Below are 21,694 nucleotides of genomic sequence, written 5' to 3' on the forward strand. Positions count from 1 at the left end.
CCCTGCCCCCAATCTTGTCTGCACCACTCCGGTCTCCTCTCCGCCTTGCCTGGACCAACAATACCTAGTGTTCCCCCCTTCAAAGAAACAAGTATCAAAAGTTTGCCTCTCCCAAAATGCGTGGGTGACTTCAATACTAGGGATCACAGGCTGTTTTCTGTAGAAATGCTGAAGTGGCCCACACTTGGCTTGGGCACAACTGGGGAAGGGAAAACATATTTTAGGTAATGTTTATGAAAAGTGATGTGCTATGTAGTCAGATAAAACTGCTTATGTTTTAACTTTCCACCGCAACATGATAATGCTGCATAGGACCAATATGACCAGAAATATCACAGCATTTCATCTTCCCTTTAACAAACTGTTTTAATATAGTGGATACAGAATCACCTGCTAGCTTTTGATCTTGGGCAAGTTGTACCTCTGTTCTTTATATCTCACCTTCCTACACCCCCCCCTCCCCACCAAGATATTAATACCTACCTCATAGAAGGAGGGTTAAATAAAACATACAAAGCTTGAGTCATAATATGTTCAGTAAACAGTGGTGGTTACATCTAGACCAATCCACACCTGGTGAAACAGTCTCCCCCGTTTTGAGATCCTCAAAGTTAAGCAGAACTCCCTGCTGCCATGATTAATGCACTTGATCTTAAACTTAACTGTTCTAATTTGAGGTAAATTGATTTTGGCCAGGGTTCTTTTTAAGGGCCCTTTAAGTCACTGTACCATTGAATACATAGCCCAGGTGTCAGGGGCTAAGGTAGGCTAGTGCATTGCAAACATCCTTGTCATGTGACAGTGAAGCCCAAAAACAGGGAAGTGAAGAATGCTGCCAGCTCCTTAGAACCCTGTAAACTGAAGGGGACTCAGCCATGAGACAGATGGCTGAGAAATATACCAAGAAAGGATGAGAACCACAGTATCCTGGTCTCCTGGTTTTCCACCACTCCAGGGTTCTAACTTCCGAAACCCATGCTTCAGGTGTGTAATAAAGCATTCGAAATTCCGTGGAAGGTAAATCTTTATTTAAACTAAATGTTATTTTAAAGAATAACAGCTTAGCCAATACTGAGACAGAGACATGGTGAGACTGGTCTTTGTTTCGGAGGGCACACACAAAGACAGAGGACACCACCTAAACGCTCTGGTTCCCAAATGTGACAAGATTTTAAGTAACTTGAGGTTAAAACAAAACAAAAACACTTATCAATAGAGTTGTCTCTCCTTGCTCTCTTCCTGTCCTTCCCACTCTTTCTTGAACTCACTACAATCTCCCTTTCATCCCCACCAATCGATCTCCATGTTGCTTGATATGAAGTGTGTTCATTTGCCAAAGTCAACGGTCAAAATCAACCTTCATCTTACCTTATCAGAAGAATGAGATGAAGAAACCAACCTAATAGTTTCAAAAGACATGCACATGTACAATTTCCTTGCTTAATTACCTGCTCTTACTGAATTGCATCCATAAATTAAGTTCATAAATTAAGCTTTTGCAATTTTTAGATAATTGTTCCTATGGGGGGAAATGTATCCCTCATTCCAGACGATACATTTACAAATACATGGAGCAAAACCTCTTCCAAAGGAAGCAGCAACCACTTCCACTGTTAAATGTTCAGTTCACAGGTTGTTTCAAAGGTTATTTCCCCCATTCTTTTTTTTTTTTATTTCCCCCATTCTTAGTAAGAAAATCCATCTAGGTCTGGCCAGCATGGTTCGGTGGTTGAGCGCTGACCTAGGAACCAGGAGGTCATGATTCAGTTCCCGGGAGGGGCACATGCCTGGGTTGTGGGCTCAATCCCCAGTGTGGGGTGTGCAGGAGGCAGCTGATCAATGATTCTCTCTCATCACTGATGTTTCTATCTCTCTCCCTCTCCCTTCCTCTCTGAAATCAATAAAAAAATTTTTTAGAAAAGAAAAGAAAAAAAAAACCCATCTACAGTGGTCCAATTATTACTCTAAAATGAGCTCTGGGAAAAAGTATTTTAGGAAACATAAAACCTAAGGAAGATTCTTGGTTTTGATCTTTCACTAACTTTGCACCAACAAGCTTATTTACATATGTCCTGCCAAGTAAAGAATTTTTAAAACATCACTGACATGGTTTATTTATTCTCATCATGTAACAATGATTCAATACCTAATCTATAAATATAAGACATTGCTATAACACATAACACAGGTATAAATATGGTACTTTTTACATAACATTGCTGCTGCTTATTACATGTCAAAGTTCAGGTCAATGTGGCAGGAAATCAAATTTTTCCTAGTCTTAATGACCATAATTGTTGGGTGAGGGAAAAAGTCAAATGTAACCAAATAAAGGCTCCTAAACTAACTCCATCAATACCTTTAGTGTTATGTAGTGCCATTAGTGTGTACGTTTTCACATCTGAATGTCTTCCTCTTATGTGATGAAGGCCTGATCTGTAAGTGGAAGAGTTCTGAACTGAGTCCAAGTCACATCTGGAAATACTGAAGCAATGTCACTGGCTAAACATGAGAGCATGCTTAGACCTACTCATAATGGAGCATCATCTCAGGAGAAATCAATTCCATAAAAGTCCTGATTTCAAAAATTTACTAGCTTCTGCATCAGTGTCCCAATATTAAACTCCAAATTTTTACTTTGCACACACTGTCATATTCATAAAGTGATTTACAACTGTCAAGCACTACATATGTGGTCCTCAAAATGTTTGGCTTTATAGGACCTGAACCAAAGACATTTCACAATAGCTTTCAATGCTAACCCATATTGTGTGTGTGTGTGGGGAGGGGGGGGGAGTATGCATAATTATTTTCACACCAATAAAACTATTCACTATAATGCATAAAGTAATTACAAGAACCAAGAATGAGCTTCTAACTTATTTCAACAGATACAATACATATCACACACATTTGTCCATATTTTAACTACTAATTTCATAAATACTTGATGTTTACACCAATAATGCTACTGGAATTAAATAATATTACATAGAAAAGTATATGAAAACCAGATATAACAAGCTCTAAAGGGCTAAATTTTAGTTATAAAATGGGTCATAGGCTAAGAAATCACTACTAATCCACAATAACTATAAATCAACAGATTACTGAAAGTCAGTCATTACACCTCCAAATCTAGGTTAAAAAAACAGAATGTTGTAAGTAATATACTTGGCAAGCCAATAGCACAAAATTGGGTAAGATTGTTTAGTATGAAGAGAAATAATCTAGAATTTTAATACCCTGTAAGGTTCCACATTAAACCATCCTGACAAAAAAAATTTTTTTAAGTAACTTACCCATAAAGTTGCCCAGATACACACATCCATACACATATGGTTCTCTAATGAAATATCAATTGAAAAGCAGCATTTTCATACACAGATTGTAGACAAACAACTAGAGCTACACAATATTAACACACACAGGTTTCTACTGCTAATCATACCAGCCACCTTGTAAAATAATACTTTTAAATAGTCTTTCCTGATGAACATTTGAAAACCAATACTATAGTTCACCTACTGAAATAATTTCCCTTAAAAAAAATCTGAAATTGTAAGAGGTCACAAGTCACGTTATATTTCAGTACCAGATTTGCTGTAGCTCCTAGAACAACATAAACCACACAACTTTTGAATAATTTAGGGGAAAAAGCATTGAAATTTGAGTTTCCTCAATCAGTTCTTGTGCCTCAGTCATTATTTACTCTGTGCCATCCATTTGGCCCTTGAGTTTTTCCACAACATTCTCTACAAGTATTATGTTTGCTTTGCAAATGATGAGCCAACAATATGCTAAGTCATCAGTAATAAAAGAAAATACCGAAGATAAATTAAATGTGTCCTTCCAAATGTCTGAATACTGTAGGTTCCCATGACTTGGCAAAGCTTCCCAAACAATCATCCAGTTTCATGGTTTGCAGGATAAGGCCTCCTTACGTAAAGAACGATTGAGAATATTTGCTCCCCACACCCAGAGCCATTCAGGCATGTACTGTGCAAAAAGAAACTAAAAATGGAAGAAAAAAAGGTTAAAAGATTAGAACCCAAAGTCACTGACACTGAAATGTACAGATCAGCATCTTACTTAATCCAACAAATATCACTGATCACTTTAAATACTAAAAAGGAAAAAGACTTTAGGTACTACTGTACTTAGCACCTCTTTTGCATAAGACCATATGTTAGACTTATGGGAACAGAAACATGATCACCACCCATCCATCCCCTTTCTCTAATGAGGATGGACAGACCTACATGCAGTAATAGGATTCCATCATTACTTGATATGAAGTGTGTTAATTTGCTTAATTTGCTTAAGAATTATAAACTCTTTCCAGAAGGAAAGTAGCTGAAATAGATAAACGCATGTGTGGTTAGTACTATGTGAGAAAACAGGTTTGAGAGGCAAGTTAAATAATGGAGCCAAGTTAAATAAGAAAACTGAATAAAAAAACACTAGGATCCTAGTACACCGTCTTGAGATGTGATGAGGATGGCTTGGGGATCCAGGGAGTCCAGCTGATGTTGTTCTGCTACCAGGTTCTCAACCAGGGCCAATTTGCCCCCCTCCCCCAGGGTTATAAGATTACTGGTTGTCACAACTGGAGTGGTGGTGCTACTGGCATCCAGTGGGCAGACGTCAAGGATGGGCTGAACATCCTATAATGCGTAGGACAGCTCCACAACAATTATCCAACCCCAAATGCCAATAGTGCTGAGGTGGAGATTTGTCAGTATAGAAGTTATACTGCATGAAAGTTCTAACACTTTGCATGTTAAGGAAGAGAGATGGGCAGGCCCCCAGCAAGTGCTGAAATTCTAGTCTAGGTTACCCTGCAGCTCCTGGGAACCACACCAAATAAGGAGGGGGTCCCAGTATGGTGAACTGCAGGAAGACAGTCGGGAACCACAGCTGCTCACAGCAGATTCCACAGAAGCTCCAACCCACCACCTCACAAACAGGAGCCCAGTATTTGGCCTGGAGCCATGGGTAACTTTCTGGGAGAAGGACTAAGGTCTCTTTGGACTTCTTTAAACAGCTAGGATTTCGTGGGGGGGAAATACTTGGATATTCCTCCTTGGAGCTGCTGTCCTAAAGCAAAAGATTCTGAATCCAAGGAGATGAAAGAAGTCAGCTTTTGGTCTCAGAGAAGGATCTAGTAAGTAGTGTCGCAAACACATAGACACCTGAGACAGACTAGATAACTGGATCCCCCTTCAAAGTACATTTTTTTTCAGTCTTTATTCAGTGGAGAAAGAATAAGCATCTAAAAATCTGCTTGTTTTCAATGTCCATCCATTGCCACTGTCTATTGCAAGGGGACCAGCATCAAGGTGTTTTTTGACAGTTTCCTAAGGTGCTGCACTTGGAGATGTCACTGGCTCATCTTGTCTAGCTCATCCCAATGAGGTTTTTAGCATCCTGGGAAGCAGGTGGAAAGAGCTTGGTGGAAAGAGCTAATGGAAGAGAAGGGGAGAATTTCATCCCCTGGGTACTGACAGACAGACTAAAGGGGCTGACTCGTCGCCTATTTCGAGAACAACGGTCACAGGAAAGAATGCCAAGTCTCTGGCACTCCAAACTGCAGAAGAATGCCACAGTGAAGAGGAGGAGGGTGCGAGTGTGAGTGTGTATATGAGAGAGAGGAGGGGTGGATTTCGGGTTCTGTAAGGCTTCGTGCCTGCTCAGGACTCCTGACCAGTCTGTCCAGGCCTAAGAGTGGAGCTGGTCCTCCTCTGCAACAAAACCCAAAGGGCTCTAACCTCTGACACAGTTGTCAGCCTGGCTGCTGGACCCTCACCCACATCTCACTATGCAGCCTCAGGGCCTTCTCATTTCCACTGAGCTCCACCACTACCCTCAATGCCATGTGTTCTCTTCCCAACAGCAACACACAGCGCATGTGTGAACAAACACATCAAAAGTGGGTAGAAATTCAGAAAAGACCATGACCCAGAGAGCTCAGATTCTCCACTCTACTCCCTTTCCCCGGAGCTTTCCTATCACCTGGAACACAGTCTCCATGTTCATAGGCAAGAAACTCACTGCTCAAGTTGTCAAATGAATTGTTTTTTCAGCCACACACACACACCAGCATGTTTCTGGCCTATATGTCAAGGATCACAAACAGAAAGCTATAAAGAAAAGCCCTCCATTTTCTGTCCAGCTTACTATGTGTTCCAAAGGTGACAATTTAATATTGCCTAATGCCACTTCTGGAAATAAGAAATGCTCCCCAATAAACATTAATAACTAGTTAGCAATGAAAACAAATACATTTGACTCCTTTCTAGCTGTTTTTAAAGCCCAAACCATTTTTTTTAACTTTTTGCTTGCAAATCTTTATTAAGACAACTAGCATAATACATAAGATGCAACTGCTACATTATATGAGAAAGCAAATATGTCATGGTTGTGAGTCGGTTCTAACTGCTCCTGTTCAGAAATGCTGTTTCACAGGCATGTAAGGAAATGAAGACTTGTGTAAGGAAGGCTGAGGCAGGGGTCAGGAGTGAGAAAACCTGCTCCCTAACCTCTGTGCAAGCTTTCAAACATAACCTCTTTTCACACAAACTTAGAAATGTTCTCCGTAAAATTACTTTTGATGCCCTCTTTGAAGTGGCTTCAAAGTGGGTAATAGATTCGTAATAGGTGCATATGAATGTGCTGAGTGCTGCTAGAGAAAAGCCACATAGCTGAAGGCACCATAGATTCTCAGGCCCGCCATCACTCGGGCCTCCTCTCTGCTCAGCCATCCACTGATGGGTCCCCAGGCACCTCCCTCCCCTTCCTTCACAAGTATTATTTCAAACCTTACTCTCTCAGCCTTGCACTCCCTCCACCTCACCCTCACCTCACAGGAGCCATCAGACTGGGTTCCTCAACTGCTAAGTGGACTCCCGGCCTCTCCTCTCTCCTTCTTCACTTTCTAGTTGTTTCCAAAGTTCACATCACTTCCCCTCTACTTGTGCTTTCAGCCTTATTCCCCCACTTCCAGGAATCATACCTCCTTTCTCCCATCTTTAAGCTTTCTTCTCCACATACCCCATTCCTCCAGCATTAAATTACAGTCAAGTCACTGCTGATTTGCATAGATTAAATAGCAAACAGAATTCCTTCCTTTGGATCTAATTCACTGCCTGTAGAGCCTTTAAACCCCCCCCCACCAAAAAAATATGTTTATTGATTTTAGAGAGAGAAAAAGAGAGAGGGATATAGAGATAGAAATATCAATGATGAGAGAGAATCATTGATTGGCTGCCTCCTGCACGCCCCCTACTGGGGGTCAAGCCCACAACCTGGGCATGTGTCCTGACTGATGATCAACCACTGAGCCACACCAGCCAGGCTATAGCCTTGTATCTTGAGCACACTGTCTCCATGTCCTCATCTTCTCTATACTCACCTACCCACTGCAGTGCAGCTGCTCCCTAAAATGCCTCCAAAACTGCTTTCATCAATGTCACCGAGGATTTCCAAGATTCTAAACCCAACAGACATGTGTTGGTCCTTACGCCATGGGCCAGATGGCACCACGTGACACTGATGACTATGCCTTCCACCTGAAAACTCTCTCTCTCCCTGGCGTCCATATTCCACTCTCCTCCTCTCCTACTGACCTCGCTGGCTGCCCTTCTCAGTCCACCTTCCCTGGAATGCTGGAGTTCCTTGAGTCTCTGACCAGGCCATCTTTTCTTCTCTACACACTCTCCTTGGATAATATCACTGACCCCATAGCGTATCATCCAGCTTAATGCTGATGACCAGTAAGCCTATACCTCTGTACAAACCTCTCACCTGAGCTCCCACCTATGCAGCTGCCAACTCCACTTCTCTTAACTATTTCCCAGACCCTCCAAACCCAGCATGTGTAAAACTCTTATTTTTTCTCCAAAACCTGATCTCTTCCTCTCATGCTACCCGAGTTAAGTGTCACCACTGAGGTTCTGAAGCCAAAAACCTGAGAATGTGTTTTGTTTCTTCCTTTCCCTCAACCTATCATGTTCAATCTATCGCCTATCTGGTCAAGAAATATGGTCAGTCCATCATTCTTATTTAATTCATAACATATAAGACTAACTGGAATAAACAGCACAAAACAAACTTTACACAGTATGTTTAGCATATTAAACTTCACACAGTAAATTTTTTATAAGCTAAAGACAGAAATTGAAACCTTGACAAAATTTAGCTCTTTGCAATCTGAGAAAAATGAAGTCAGAGGAAATAATTATAAAAGCAAAGTCACGCTCTAGCCGGTTTGGCTCAGTGGACAGAGCGTCAACCTGAGGACTGAAGGGTCCTGGTTTCGATTCTGGTCAAAGGCACATGCCCAGGTTGCAGACTCGATCCCCAGTGTGGGGCGTGAAAGAGGCACCAGATCAATGATTCTCTCTCATCACTGATGTTTCTATCTCTCCTCTCCCTTCCTCTCTGAAATCAATAAAAACATTTTTAAGAGAAAAAAAGAAAAAGAAAAGGTCACAACAGCGGAAGCTACCAGAGGAAACTGCTATGGACAAAACAGCTACTAATGAATCAAATATTTGTTGTAAAACTGGGGGAAAAAATTGATAATGTTGAAAGTAATTTGAGTAAAATAAAAATGAAAATAGAAAAAATTGGAAAATTTTAAGTTTTCTATAGAAAACTATTCTAGGAATTAAATTAGCTTAATAGGATTTCTTGACAGAAAAAAACTCTACATTCTCCAGAAAAGCCCATCAATGTGAATACAGTATAATTGCAATTAAAATGTTAGTGTTTTATAAATGCAGTCAAAATATCTACTGCATCTAAACATCATCTTTATTGTATCTTCATTTCGCAGGAAACTTCATGGTCAGTGGCTTGGAAAATTATTTTAGGTTTCTCTGCTTTTCTCCAGTAATTAAGGACCTGGAAATAACCACTTAAATAAAAATGCTTCTTATTAAAAAAACAAACTTATAGCCAAAACTTTTGAGAAAAGTAAAAATTCACTCTTGATTTGCTTATCTATTTATTTGGTATTGGTAAAGTTCATAATCTTTATTACAGTCCCTCAAATATCTGCTGATAATTTAAGAAAATTCTACATATTAAAGAAAAAAGAATTCTAAACTAGGGTACATCTACTTATTATGCCAGATAAAGAGACAGGTGTCTATTACAATAAATCATTATGAGTTCTCTAATACTTAGAATCAAATTTTCAAATATTTAACAAAGTTATTCTTTAAAACACTAACGACCCAAGTCTTTGTCATGCCTGAAGAAAAAAAAAAAATCTACACTTCTTAAACAAATGAGTCCAAGAATATACTGAGATTACTGAGATGTGACAACTATGTTACATGCAATAGACTTTTGTGGTTTTATGTCTTCTGATCATACTGTTGACTTAGAGGTTCCCACTCAAGCATTACTAGAATGTTTGCATTTTTAAATTCCCATCTAAATTCTTAGTATTTTATACGGCTACCATCTACTTATATTAAAGGAGCACATTTCATCTCTTAGGTATCAAGTAGGTTAAACGTGAATGCTCTAAATAATCCCACAAAAGAAAATCTAGTGACTTAACCAGAACCATTAACAGTATCAGGTTTGGAGCCAGGTCTTTGAGCATTAGGTCACCTGTCTTTAGGCATGGGCCACTTCCTAAAAATAAACCCTTACTTTCTTTGCTGAGGAAAAAAAAAGTGTCAGGTTTAAGAATCAGAATTTGCAATTCTCATCTTTCAGCCGTAGGCTTCAGTCAGATTCCCACGTATCATTTAGGAAGGTTTAAGATTGCATTAACCTAATTACAAAAGTGAAGGCATATTGTTACCTGAATAGAATGGGACCAATATCCTGTGGTCCTCTTCGAAATGCCAAGGGTAGAAACGGCATGATGTGCATATACTTTTGGTGAAGGCACCAACCACGGGCACTTGTGCAGAAAACTGCCAGGGGCAGTCATGTGGGTAGCCACGCAGAATGGGATTAGACTCTGCACAAAGATTCCTTTAGAAGCATATTCATACTGTAATGCTCTGCTGAAGTGGTCTAAATAAGCCTGTTAAAATGGAGCAGAGGGAAAGACTTTTCATTTTATGGAACTTGGAAGAAAATTCAGGAGAAAACGACGCTTGCTTATCATCATTTCAGGAAAAAAAAAAAATACAGCATTAGCAAACATGAGTTGCTGACAAAGAGCTCAACAGATTGGGCCAAACCATTGTAATAAATGTCCTATTGCATTAAGATCTCATTTCTAATCAGGAATACATTACCTTTGAAGCAGAAAAGGCAGCCAGCTGGGGAGTTGGTTTGCAGCAGGAGCCAGAAGAGATGGTGACAACAGCGCCTTTCTTTCTCTCCACCATCCCCGGTAACACTATGTGGGCCATCAGACTAGCCGCAGCAATGTTTACATTTATGATGTCCCAGAGTTTGTCCTCGGAGACCTGAGTGAAATACTGGGGGTAGGGATAAAACACGCCCACATTATTGACCAAGATGCCAATGTCTTTGTCTTTCAAGGCTTCTCGAATCGGGTCGTAGATCTCACGGCCGCTGCTGAAATCTGCCACTATGATATCGGTCTCCACTTTGTAGGTGTCAGCGATGTCTTTAGCAACCATCTGCAACTTCTCTTGGTTCCGACTAATCAGGATAATATTGAGACCACGGCTTGCTAACTCTTCTGCGTAGGCTCTTCCAATCCCATCTGTTGCACCTACAATACAACCAGGAAAAGTGAGCATACTCATTTCATGGTGAGGTTTTTTTAAATACTCCATTTAGCATTTCTGCTTAATCAGAGAAAGAATCACACTAGAAGTAAAGCAAGTTCTAATACTGATCAGTCAAGAACAATGTCATAATATGAATAATACATATTATGTATCAAACACTCTCCCAGACACCCTGACAGGTAGATGAAAAGTTATTTTACATTCACCAAGTTGATGAGAAACAGTAGAAAACTGTTTTCAAACATATATCTGGCTTGAATATGTGCCAGGAAATGATAAATTACAATGATATTTAAAACAAGGAAAGCTTTTCTGAACGTGGTAACTGAGAGCAAAAAGGAAAGCAAGGAGTAGGAAGGTGGGGCTGGAGCAATATGGGGAATAAGAGCAGAATAAGGACAAAAATCAAAGGAAAATTCTTCCAAGGTGATGGCAGTAAGAAAATGTGAACATAATCATAAAAGAGTAAGTTTTGTTTTTTTTAAATCAGCAAGTTCCCAAGACCGGTAGTAACTCCTGGAATAATACACACAACCTAAAACACAAACAGGAGATTTTAGATTAGACAAGGATTGAAATCCCTTTTCTTACCACTCACAACTGCCCATCTTCCATATTGCTTGATCAGATCTGCTCTGCTCACCAGGCGAGGGACAAAGTGCAGCCTGATCAGGCTGTAAAAGTCACAGATGACGGTGATGCTTTTTCTGGCTGTGTACCAGGCTCCCACCAAGGCTAGAGCTTCCACGTAGCAATTACACGACCTGGCGATTTCCCTATACAAGAGGTAGAAGCTGTCAACGGCAGCCATGGCAGCCTGCAGGGAAGGGAAACAGAGTTCTGTGCTTAATAAGTTAAAGGAACGTGCATAGTCTGAGTGAAGAAAAAGAGCTGAGGACATCAGAACTGAATAATTTTGCATTCAAATAACAGTAATAGTTCAAATCCATGTTGCCCATGGATCCAGGCAAGTTATGATCTCATTAACATTTATAGTTTATAAACTTCTCTTCCAAGGAGATTAGTCAACACAACTACAAAGAGTTACCAAATTCCTACTAAAATTCAGGCACTGTGCTGCATGTTGTGGATACAGAGATAAACACAATATGCTCTGTGCCCTAAAAAAGCTTCAAGCTCAGTATGATGACATGCCCAGACTTTAATTCATATAACAGATGAGAAGGATGTTTATTTCTTTGCTTTATTCATAATCAGCAGGTGAAGAGGGCCTACTGCCCATGTAGACACGAAGAAGAAGAAATAGAAGTAAAATTAAGACATGGCCTTGGCTGCAAGAAGTTTACAATCCAGGTGAGGCAAAACTAAGCTTTAATAAACTTGCATATAAATAATATCCAAAAGTGTGTATTTGAAAAGAAATACTCCCCCAACTTAAAGAAGTGGTTTTCTCAAATGAGAATGGGGTAAGCACTTCTCCATCTTACCAGGCTAATTTGTAAACCATTATCTTTGACTGCTCCTTATATTTGAGGAAAGAAAAGTCCAATATAACTCTTACAAGTATCCACATAGCAAACATTGATAGCGCACCTACTATATTCCATGTACTATGACAGATGCTAAGGACTCAAAGATGAGTTAACTGATTGTACCTAGGAGAAGAGATAGACATTTAACGAAACAGTTTTAAATGCCATATGAACTGATATACATATGGCTGCAATTAGAGACAACCTGCAGAGGTAGACAAAGGCAGGCATGACCAAGGTTGATGAACTTCATCCTCTACTCAACCTGTGGAGCCACTGATCCAACTGCACTATCAATGAGGGACAAAATATCAAACAGTCTAGAAGAGACTACAATGAAATTACAGAGAACTCAGATATACACAAGTATAAGAATACAGCATATATTAATACAAGATATATTAATATATCTATAGCAATAAAAGCATAATATGCAAATTGACCAAACAGCCATCTAGACGTCCTTCCAGATGACCTTCCAGACGAAGCTAGGGCTGCAGCCACGGGATCCAGGCAGCCACCCCGGCTGCGAGGGAGGGATCGAGGTAGCCGCCGTGGCTGCGAAGGCCTACTCTTGCACAAATTTCATGCATCGGGCCTCTAGTATTATATAAAAGAAAACTGATTTTAAGCCAGTGTATATGTACATAAAACTTCTGAGTTTAATCTCTTTTATAGAAATCCCATTAAAATAGAAAAAACAAATCCTGAAACTAAGAAAATACCCCAAAATAGCAGCATAACTTGCCATAAGTATAAGGAATAATGAGTGAATTCCCTCCCTTTTTATTACAATGTGAGCTCAACCAAGTTCTCAACTAAGCAGGAGAAAATAACCACAAATAGAATGTGTTTATATAAGAATAACACTGTATTGTGATTAAAAGGCACATAAAATAGTTTAAAATTATTGAATATACCTTAGAACATATATGTTGAATATTAACAGTTCTAGTCCAAATTACAAACCAATAGAACATACAAAGGAAATATGACAGAAAACTGAAGAAATAGATAAGCAATAGGGTTCTTAAATGCCCCACAATAAGGGTATAATCTCTTATCAAATAAAGAGATTTGTCAAAACTAATCAAATACTAGGCCATGAATTGCAAAAAATAAATGCAAAAAAAAATCACTTGTACGCACTAGTACTTTTCAAACAAAATGTAATAAAATTAGAAATAACAAAGCTATGACAAAAAGCTATATACTTGGAATATTAAATCTTTTCTTCTAGGTAACAGGTGGGCATATATCTAAGATGTTAAAACAATGTTTCCAGTGAAAAATTAAATACCACATATCTAGATCTAATGGGTTATAAGCAAAGCAATACTTGTGGGAAAGGTAATTGTACAAAGTGTACATAACAAGGTTCTAACTAAAAAGAAGGTCTGATATGCCTCATGCAATGACCTCATACTAATGGGAAACTGAATTTCTTCCCCTAAAATACAATTTTTTTTTTCAAGAATTTTAAAGATGCCTGACTACAAAGGACTTTCCCAATTTTTTCTGCTCTACTCATTAACAACTCTGGTTTTCGTCTTACCTCCTTCCTCCAGTTCTGGGCCTTCTTACGGCTCAGTCTCTTCTTAAGGCCAATGTGCAAACAAAAAACAACACAAAACAAATTCCTTTCTTTTGCCCTCATAGCTCAGCTGGGAAAACGTTATATAAAACTAATACCAAAGATTTTTAAAATTAAGAAAATGCAAAAATTCTTATGCCATGAATCCCTGTGTGTGTGTGTGTATACAGAAAAATATTTCCTCATCTAAGAATAAGGAAGGCCAAAAGCGTCTGTCTGGTGAAAGGCTTGGCTGGAATGGCAACCAGCTCCTGCACCGTTTTTCTTAAGGAACATTCATCAAATGGGACAAACCTGCTCAATAGCTTAGAGAGAGATGGCACTCTGCTCAGACACCAGGAGCTCAGGACACAATATGCAGGAAGAGGCTGACCGCCCAGGAAAGCAGGCAGACCCGGCCATCCTCTCCCCCTGGTGTCCCCCTGGGCCTCATCTTTCTCTCTGCAAACCACCTTGCTGTGTTCCACCTGCAGAGCACTTGAACTTCCACACGACTGCAGCCACTTGGCATCTCTATTTCAAATTCCTGGCAGAGAGTCTGGCTGGCAGCACTTGTCTTATCAGCTGGCAGAGGTGGCAGGGAGGAAGTATCCTGCGGTATTTGGAAGAGCCCCTTCTAGCCTGTGGTGGGGTAGGTGCTGTAAGAACGAGGAAATGAAAAGAAACTCTGGTACACCTTTCCCCTGTCCTTCCACCCTAGACACTGCGTTATAACGTTCTGTTTTTGAACTACCCCCAGGAGGCCGAATTCCTCTAGGGCGGAGGCCAAATCTTACTCCTCTGTTTCTCCAGCACCTTCCACAACCTCTGGCACAGAGCAGGAGCTCAACACATGTTTGTTGCATTAGACTTTACTACCCAGTCTCAGCTCAGCTCCCAGGCTGTTTTTCCATCTAGCTCTCAGTCTCCACACACCATCTTGTTCCCCAACTCCAGAGGGCACCACCAAACAAACTCCCTTGATCCTTTACAGAAAGAAAAGCCTCATGTGCAAAATCCACCAGAGACCCCCCCCCCCCCCTCAGGTCCAGCAGGAGAGACGCACCCGCATCAGGAGTGAGTTGAGAACAGCGGTGTCAAGGGGCTTCAACCCCAGGTTGGCTCCACTTCTCAACTCTACCTATTCCCATTGTAGCTCCACCATAGACAAATACCTTAAACATCTATTATCATTGTCGTATTTTTTAAAAATCACAGAGAATCAGAGGGCTGACAGCATTCTAGGTCTGGTCTTCAGCCCTGAGGTACAGAAAGGCAACTTGATCATTCCCCAGAGGATAGCTCAAATTGGAAAGATCTGACTCACACCAACCAAATTCACAGAAGACTGATAAATTCAAACACCAATGTATGTATGAGTAATAGACAATAGAAACCTAGACACACAGTCACTGATCTATAGGAAAGTCCATGTGGAATCAAACTACGTGTGGGATGCTGAGGACCTGCCCAAGTAAGCCAGGAGTCCTGCCACCCTGTGTACAGAATTCATTGAAAGATGAACGAAGTGATTCAATGACATGTGGCCGGGTGCTGCTGAAGAAGGTGTAAGACTCTCCTGGGCAGAGAGGAGGAAAGGCCTAGCACCGTAAAAGGTCCAGCCTGCCAGGAAACGGTGACAAGTTCAATGTGCTTACAGCACAGGATGTGCACCTAGGGCTAGCGAGGGGGGTTTGAGGGGGGACCAGATGGTGAAATGCCTTTATGCCAAATGGAAGTGTTTGGCCTTACTCTTTGAGTAAGTCGCTTGGGCCAAAGGAAGGAGCTGATTGGGTTTGCTGTGGAATGTACTGGCAGCAGTGGAGGTGGCTGTAGTAGTGTGGGCAGGACGTGAGGAGTCCTGAACGCTGGTCCATCCAACAGGGATGAAGCAAGGCTGGACTGAGAGCACATGCCATTGTGACTGGTTCCTTTCTGCTCCTCAGACACACCATTTTCATACATTTGTTCACACCTTGATAGACCATAAATGGAAAATAACAGGAAATTATAAATTCCTTATAATCCCTCACTCTTCTTCCCCACCCTTAAGTACATGATGGAAAATAATGTCTTTTTAATAAAAGAAGAAATCAGGACTTCCCCCCAACGCCACTAAATTCCAGGAAAGCTCATGGAAACACAGTTTTAAAGGAGTATATTACACATTTAAGTCTAGAAGCCGATCAAGAAATGTACAGCTGCATATAACTTGCTTTGGGGGTTTGACTAGTTAATTTCTCTATGGATATTTAGTCTAAAACTTTGAGAAATCTGTTACTTAGAAAGCAATACTAAATCACAGGAAAATTCTGGTCCCTTTACAACCTACCTTAAAAGTTATTATAAAGCTTTGTTTTCTTATCTCTACAGAAAACCAAAACATCAAGTGAGAAACAGTAAAATAATAAGGAAAACAGAATGGTCCCAAAATAGGAAAAGAAGGGCAATTCCCTGTTATCTGTCAGGCACTTTTTACTTGGATAAGCGGATACTCATCAGGGCTAGTTCATCACACACTTAAGGGTCTCTAGGTAAACTGTGGACTTTGGGTGATGATATCAAATGTAGATGTTTATCTTTGGTAAAAAGGTGGCATTCTCGAACTAGCCTGTTTTGCTCAATGGTTGGAGCATCGGCCCATGGACTGAAGGGTCCTGGGGTTCAATTACAGTTGGGGGCATGTACTTCGGTTGTAGGCTCGATCCCGTCCAGGGGTGTGCCAGAGGCAACTGGTCGATGTGTCTCTCTCACATCAATGTTTCTCTGTCTCTCCCCTTACACTTTCACAACTATAAAAGTGTCATGGGAAAATTATGGCCAAAACTCCAAGGAGCAAAGTCACCTCCTCAAAACACAACTGCTGTGGCCTGTAACATTAGCTTGGCAATCGAATCCACTAAGGCACACCTTGGAATATTGTGGGTTCGGGTCCACCATATGCCTGTATAAGAACCTTCAGGAATCATGAGTTCTGGGAAAAGTGTCCTGGCTGAGACACAGACATCACCAGGCTATCCAAAGGAATGACACCTGGGGAGGATAGTAAAAGAACCTAAGACAGATTGGCCAAAATATTTCAAAGAAAATAAAGCAAGTATCATGGGAAGAAGACAAAGCAGCACCAGCGAGGTGTTGTGGTCCTCTGAACAATGGCCCTCAAGATGCCCACAGTCTAATGCTCAAACCTCGTAAACAAGCCACCTAATGTAGCAAAGGGGACTCTGCAGGTGTGATTAAGTTAAGGATCTTGAGATGGGGAGATGATCCTGGATTATCCAGGTGGGTCTAATGTGATCACACTTACCCTTATTAAAAGGAGGAAGAATGGTTAGAGTCAGAGATGTGACCACAAGCAGAAGTCAGGGAGAGAGAGATTGATTTAAAGATGCTGGCTGCAGGATTTGAAGGTGGAGAGAGGGGTCCACAGGTCAAGGAATGCAGGCACCTCTAGAATCTGACAAAGGCAAAGACATGATTCTCCCCTGGAGCCTCCAAAGTGACACAGCCCTGCTGACACCTTGATTTTAGCGACGTGAAAGTGATTTCAGGCTTCTGACTCCAGAACTCTAAAAGAAGAAATCTGTGTTGTTCTAAGCCACTAAGTGTGTGGTTATCTGTTACAGTGCCATCAGATGGATGGATGGAATAGGCAAAAAGATGGATGGATGAACGGTCAGTCTAATTTTTAGGACAATAAAGAGACAAGCTGAAAATCCTGCAATACCCTTTAACTCAAAACCTTCAAGGGTATTTAGGAACCAGAAAGTAGCCTCAGAGATTCCTATGATCTTCAATGACTGGGGTAGACCTGAGGTGGTCCTGGCCATGCTCATCAGCAGCCGGTACTGTAAAACTTTCTAGTAAGGCTGCAGGGCTTGGACTTTATTTTCATTAACATTTTGTAAAGGAATCTTACTTCCTTCACGAGTCTGAATCTGCCTTGCTCTCAGCACTCAAATCCTATCTGTCCTTCTAAGAACAGCTCAAGTCCCATTCCTTCTCCCCAGTTCAATCCTAGCACTCACTGACAAGCACCAATGACCCGCCAGGCCCTGAGGGTAAACCTGAGGTCCACACACACGTCTTTCCTTTCCTTCCCAGCTCATCGCAGGAACCCCACCTCTGAGTTCTGTCTCTCTCACCCACATGGCACTTACCACACTGCTCTGCATTCTACTCATTCTACTTGTCTCTATCTTGGTTCCCCAACTAGAGTATAGGACTTTTGAGAACAGGAAATGTTAACTAAAATTAACTTTTCTGTAATTTAGAAAAATTGAAAAACACACACAAAAGTTGTAAAACATTATGCACAGTTCAAAGAACAATAAAACAAAACTCCCACGTAGAACCCTACTTTACAAATAAAGCCCCATCTGCTTCTGCCCTGATCATATAGCCCCTCCTACCATCCTGGGGGTGGGGGGGGGGGTTGGCAAGCACTTGCCAAATTCCGACATAATCATTGCCATGTTGTTGTTGTTTAATAGTTGTACTATTACCCAGCTCGGATTCGATTCTGAAATAATTGTATTCAGTTCTGCCTGGTTTTGAACTTTATACAAAGGAATCCCACTGCATGTATCCTTTGGTGACTTGTTTCTTTCACTCGGCACTGTTTTCGAGATTCATCCTGGAGCTGTTAGGTTACACTCTCACTGCCGCACACCATCTCCTGGTACAAACACATGATATTCACACATCCATTCTATTGCTGACAGGCATTTGGGTTGTTTTGCTGGTTTTTATTTTACAATTATAAGCAGAGGTGCCATGGACATGTTTATGCACATCTCCTGAGCACATGTGTCAGTTTCTCGAAGAGATAAGCCGAAGAGTCAAATTGCTAGGTCATAAGCCATCCATGTAGTCAAGGAGACACTGCGCCAGGGGCTGAACAATCTGCACACCCACCAACAGCATGTTCACACTGCCTCTTCCTCAAAGGCTGCAATGTCCCACGGTTCACCTTGCCTTATTTCTATTACGTTGTCTTTTTGTTTCAGAATTGTAAGAATTCTTTCTATATTCTAGTTACCAGTTCTCTGTATGTTTTGTCTCTTTGTAGCGCATGCAATAAACTGAACGTCTTAATTGTAATGCAGTCAAATGTATCAATCTTTTTTCTGTATGGTTTGTGCTTGTGTTTGACTTCAGAAATCCTGTCTTCGCCCCGGGTTATAAAGGTATTTTCCTATATTATTTTCTAAATGCTTTCACATTTTTGTTCTTCTGATTTTTAAGTCTGTAATCCTCCTGCAGCTTTATGAAGGTGTGAAGCTGGGATCAGACCCATCTTTAATATTCCTCCTCAGGACCTGGCATGGTGCTATTATACAATATTTAATAAATACTGCCTTATATTAAAAGCTCAAATCTCATTCCTGAGGAGAAAAAAACGTAGTAAGTTTCTCAAACTTTGTGTCAGCACTGTGACCAAGTTGGTGTATCATGACGTTTTGGAATTTCCTTACCTTCCTTTGCCAATTTTTAGTAGACCACTAAACTGAATTAACGGGAAACAGAGTAGAAGCTGAGTTAAGTGCTCATTCAAGATCCAATACTCCTCAGTTTCAGGTTTCCACTTGTGAAGTAGGAATTAAAATGATAGCATCTATTCCTAGGTGTGTACCTAAGATAACTAACAACTCATGCTCACACAAAACTTGCAGAGCCACGTTCATAGCAGCACCATTCACTGTAACTAAAAAGTGAAAACAACCCAAATGTCCATCAACAGATGAATGGATAAAGGAAATGTGGTCTGTACACACAATGGATAAAAGAATGAAGTACTGACACATGCTACAACCTGGACAAACCTTTAAAATATTATGCTGAGTGGAAGAAGCCAGACAGAAAAGGCCAAATACCATGATTCCATTTATATGAAATGTTCAGAACAGGCAAATCCACAGAGACAGAAAGTAGATTAGGGTTGCCAGGGCACAGTGAAATGGAAAATAGGGAGTGCCCACTAATGGGGTGCAATTTCTTTGAGGGATGGGAATGTTCTAGAATTAAATGGTGATGGTTGCACACTGAATATGCTTCTATGAAAAGTATACCTACTTTTAAGTGGCTAAAATGGTAAATCTTATGCTATTAACTTTTATCTCAATTAAAAAAACAATACCATGCCCCTAGGCCATTATTGTAGAGATTAAAACCACAAACAACTGAAGACTTCCTGGATTCGAATCGGGGTTCCCAAGCTGGGTGTCTTGAGTGAAGGTGAAGTTACTTCACTTCTGAGCTTTCCTGACATCACCTATAAAAAAGGGGGTAATAGTTCCTGCCTAAGCTTATAACGAGAATTAAATAAGGTCATAGACATAAACCACTTAGAACCGTGACTGAGACACAAGTGATCAATAAGCTTTAGCTATTGGCCACTATAATTAAGTGTTCAATGTTAGCTATTGGCTACTTATGGTGGTCAGGGTTAAAACTGAGAGCTGGGCCTGGCAAGTGTGGCTCAGTGGTTGAGCATGGGCCTATGAACCAGGAGGTCCTGGTTGGATTCCTGGTCAGGCCTCACGCTCAGATTGTGGGCTCGATTCTCATTGGGAGCTTGCAGGAGGCAGCCGATCAATGATATTCTTTCTTTCTCTCTCTCTCTCTCTCTCTCTCTCTCTCTCTCTCTCTCTCTCTCCCCCCTTACTCTCTGAAATCAATTAAAATATATTATTTAAAAAACTGAGAGCTGCCTTTATGCAGAAAGACTCTTAAGTGCTTTATTCCTGTCAGCTCACTTTTTCTCTCATCAACCATATAAGGCAGTGTTATAATCATCCCCAGTTTACAGATGGGAAAACTGAGGCATACAGAGGTAAAGTGACATACCAGGAGCTCTCAGCTAAGAACGGGGCGGTGGGAATTCAGATCAAGGTCTATGAAAGTCCAAAACTCTGGCTGGCTGGCCGCCCCACTGAGAGACCCCCAGGTGGGCATCCTGCTGGCATCACCAGGGCTGCAGGGTTTGCTGGGGCTGTGTGGGGGCTGCAGGTTCCTTTGGGCAAGGGCGGCCTCACTGGTCTCCAGAAACCCTCCTCTCCAGCACCAGTCGGTCAAGCAAGCCTGAGCAAAGGACCACCGCTTTGGGAACTGATGGTGCCCTTTCTTCCAGCGCTACCTTATTCTGAATTACTTCTAACTCAGAACAAAGACAACAAATCCCACTCAAACCAAATCCTTTGGTAATGAGAATAAAGAAGCACGTACAAAGGGGATGATTTTTCAGAGCCTTGTGGGAAGCACCCGTGTCAAGGTCTGGGGGAGATGGGGTGCCCAGCGCTTGAGGTGGGTGGGGCCCTAGATTTGCGGGGGAGCGGGGGAGCGGGGGAGCGGGGGAGGGGTGGGAGGGACGGGCCCAGCAGAGAGGGACCTCTGGAGTGCAACGCCGGGGTGGAGTTGGGGAAGGGCGCTGCGTGGCTGGGGACACGGGTCTGGAGGCAGAGGTGCTGGGGCGAAGGTTTAAGGTCCGCGAGGGACGAAGGGGCCCGAGGTGCGGGCGACGCACAGAGCACGGGTCCCGGGGGGCGTGGTGGGGAGCGGAGGGAGAAGAGGGCCAAGGCCCTGCAGGCGTCCAGGGGCACGAGGCGAATCTGGGGTACGGGCACGGGCGCGGGGTGGGTGGGAGGGGGCGTAGAAGGGGTTGCGGTACCTGCACAGGTGGCGCAGTCTCCGAGCCGCTCCCACCAGACGCGCGTGAACTCCGCCCCCGTCACAGCCACCGCAGCTGCCGCGGGCCGCGCTCCCACGTGACCCGCGCAGGCGCCGGAGGGGAGGGGCAGAGCCGTCAGGAGGTCCGCCCTAGGCGTCCGGGTGTGCGGATCCGTCCGAGTGCGCATGTGCAGCGGTTGCCGTGGAGACCAAGGATGCGTTGGGCT

General features: G+C 41.9%; 1 protein-coding gene across 1 annotated transcript; it reads right to left on the reverse strand.

The window, feature by feature from the left end:
- Positions 1 to 697: 697 nt before the first annotated feature.
- Positions 698 to 21,563, reverse strand: HSDL1 (hydroxysteroid dehydrogenase like 1). The gene is made up of 5 exons (XM_079759575.1): positions 21,469 to 21,563; positions 11,325 to 11,550; positions 10,269 to 10,714; positions 9,824 to 10,051; positions 698 to 4,014 (listed from the first exon to the last, which is right to left on the reverse strand). Exons 2-5 carry the CDS (start codon positions 11,542 to 11,544, stop codon positions 3,916 to 3,918), a joined length of 993 nt encoding a protein of 330 aa, XP_079615701.1. The 5' UTR covers positions 11,545 to 11,550; positions 21,469 to 21,563; the 3' UTR covers positions 698 to 3,915.
- Between the last annotated feature and the right edge of the window lie 131 nt (positions 21,564 to 21,694).

This window comes from Cnephaeus nilssonii (assembly GCF_951640355.1).
Source record: "Cnephaeus nilssonii genome assembly, chromosome: 20".
NCBI classification, from domain to species: domain Eukaryota; kingdom Metazoa; phylum Chordata; class Mammalia; order Chiroptera; family Vespertilionidae; genus Cnephaeus; species Cnephaeus nilssonii.

Coding starts and splice junctions, on each gene's coding strand:
- HSDL1 (XM_079759575.1), bottom strand. CDS start 11,544: ATGGCTGCCGTTGACAGCTTCTACCTCTTGTATAGGGAAATCGCCAGG. Junction 10,715..11,324: donor AAGATGGGCAGTTGTGAGTG/GTAAGAAAAGGG, acceptor GTTGTATTGTAG/GTGCAACAGATGGGATTGGA. Junction 10,052..10,268: donor CTGCCTTTTCTGCTTCAAAG/GTAATGTATTCC, acceptor CCATTTTAACAG/GCTTATTTAGACCACTTCAG.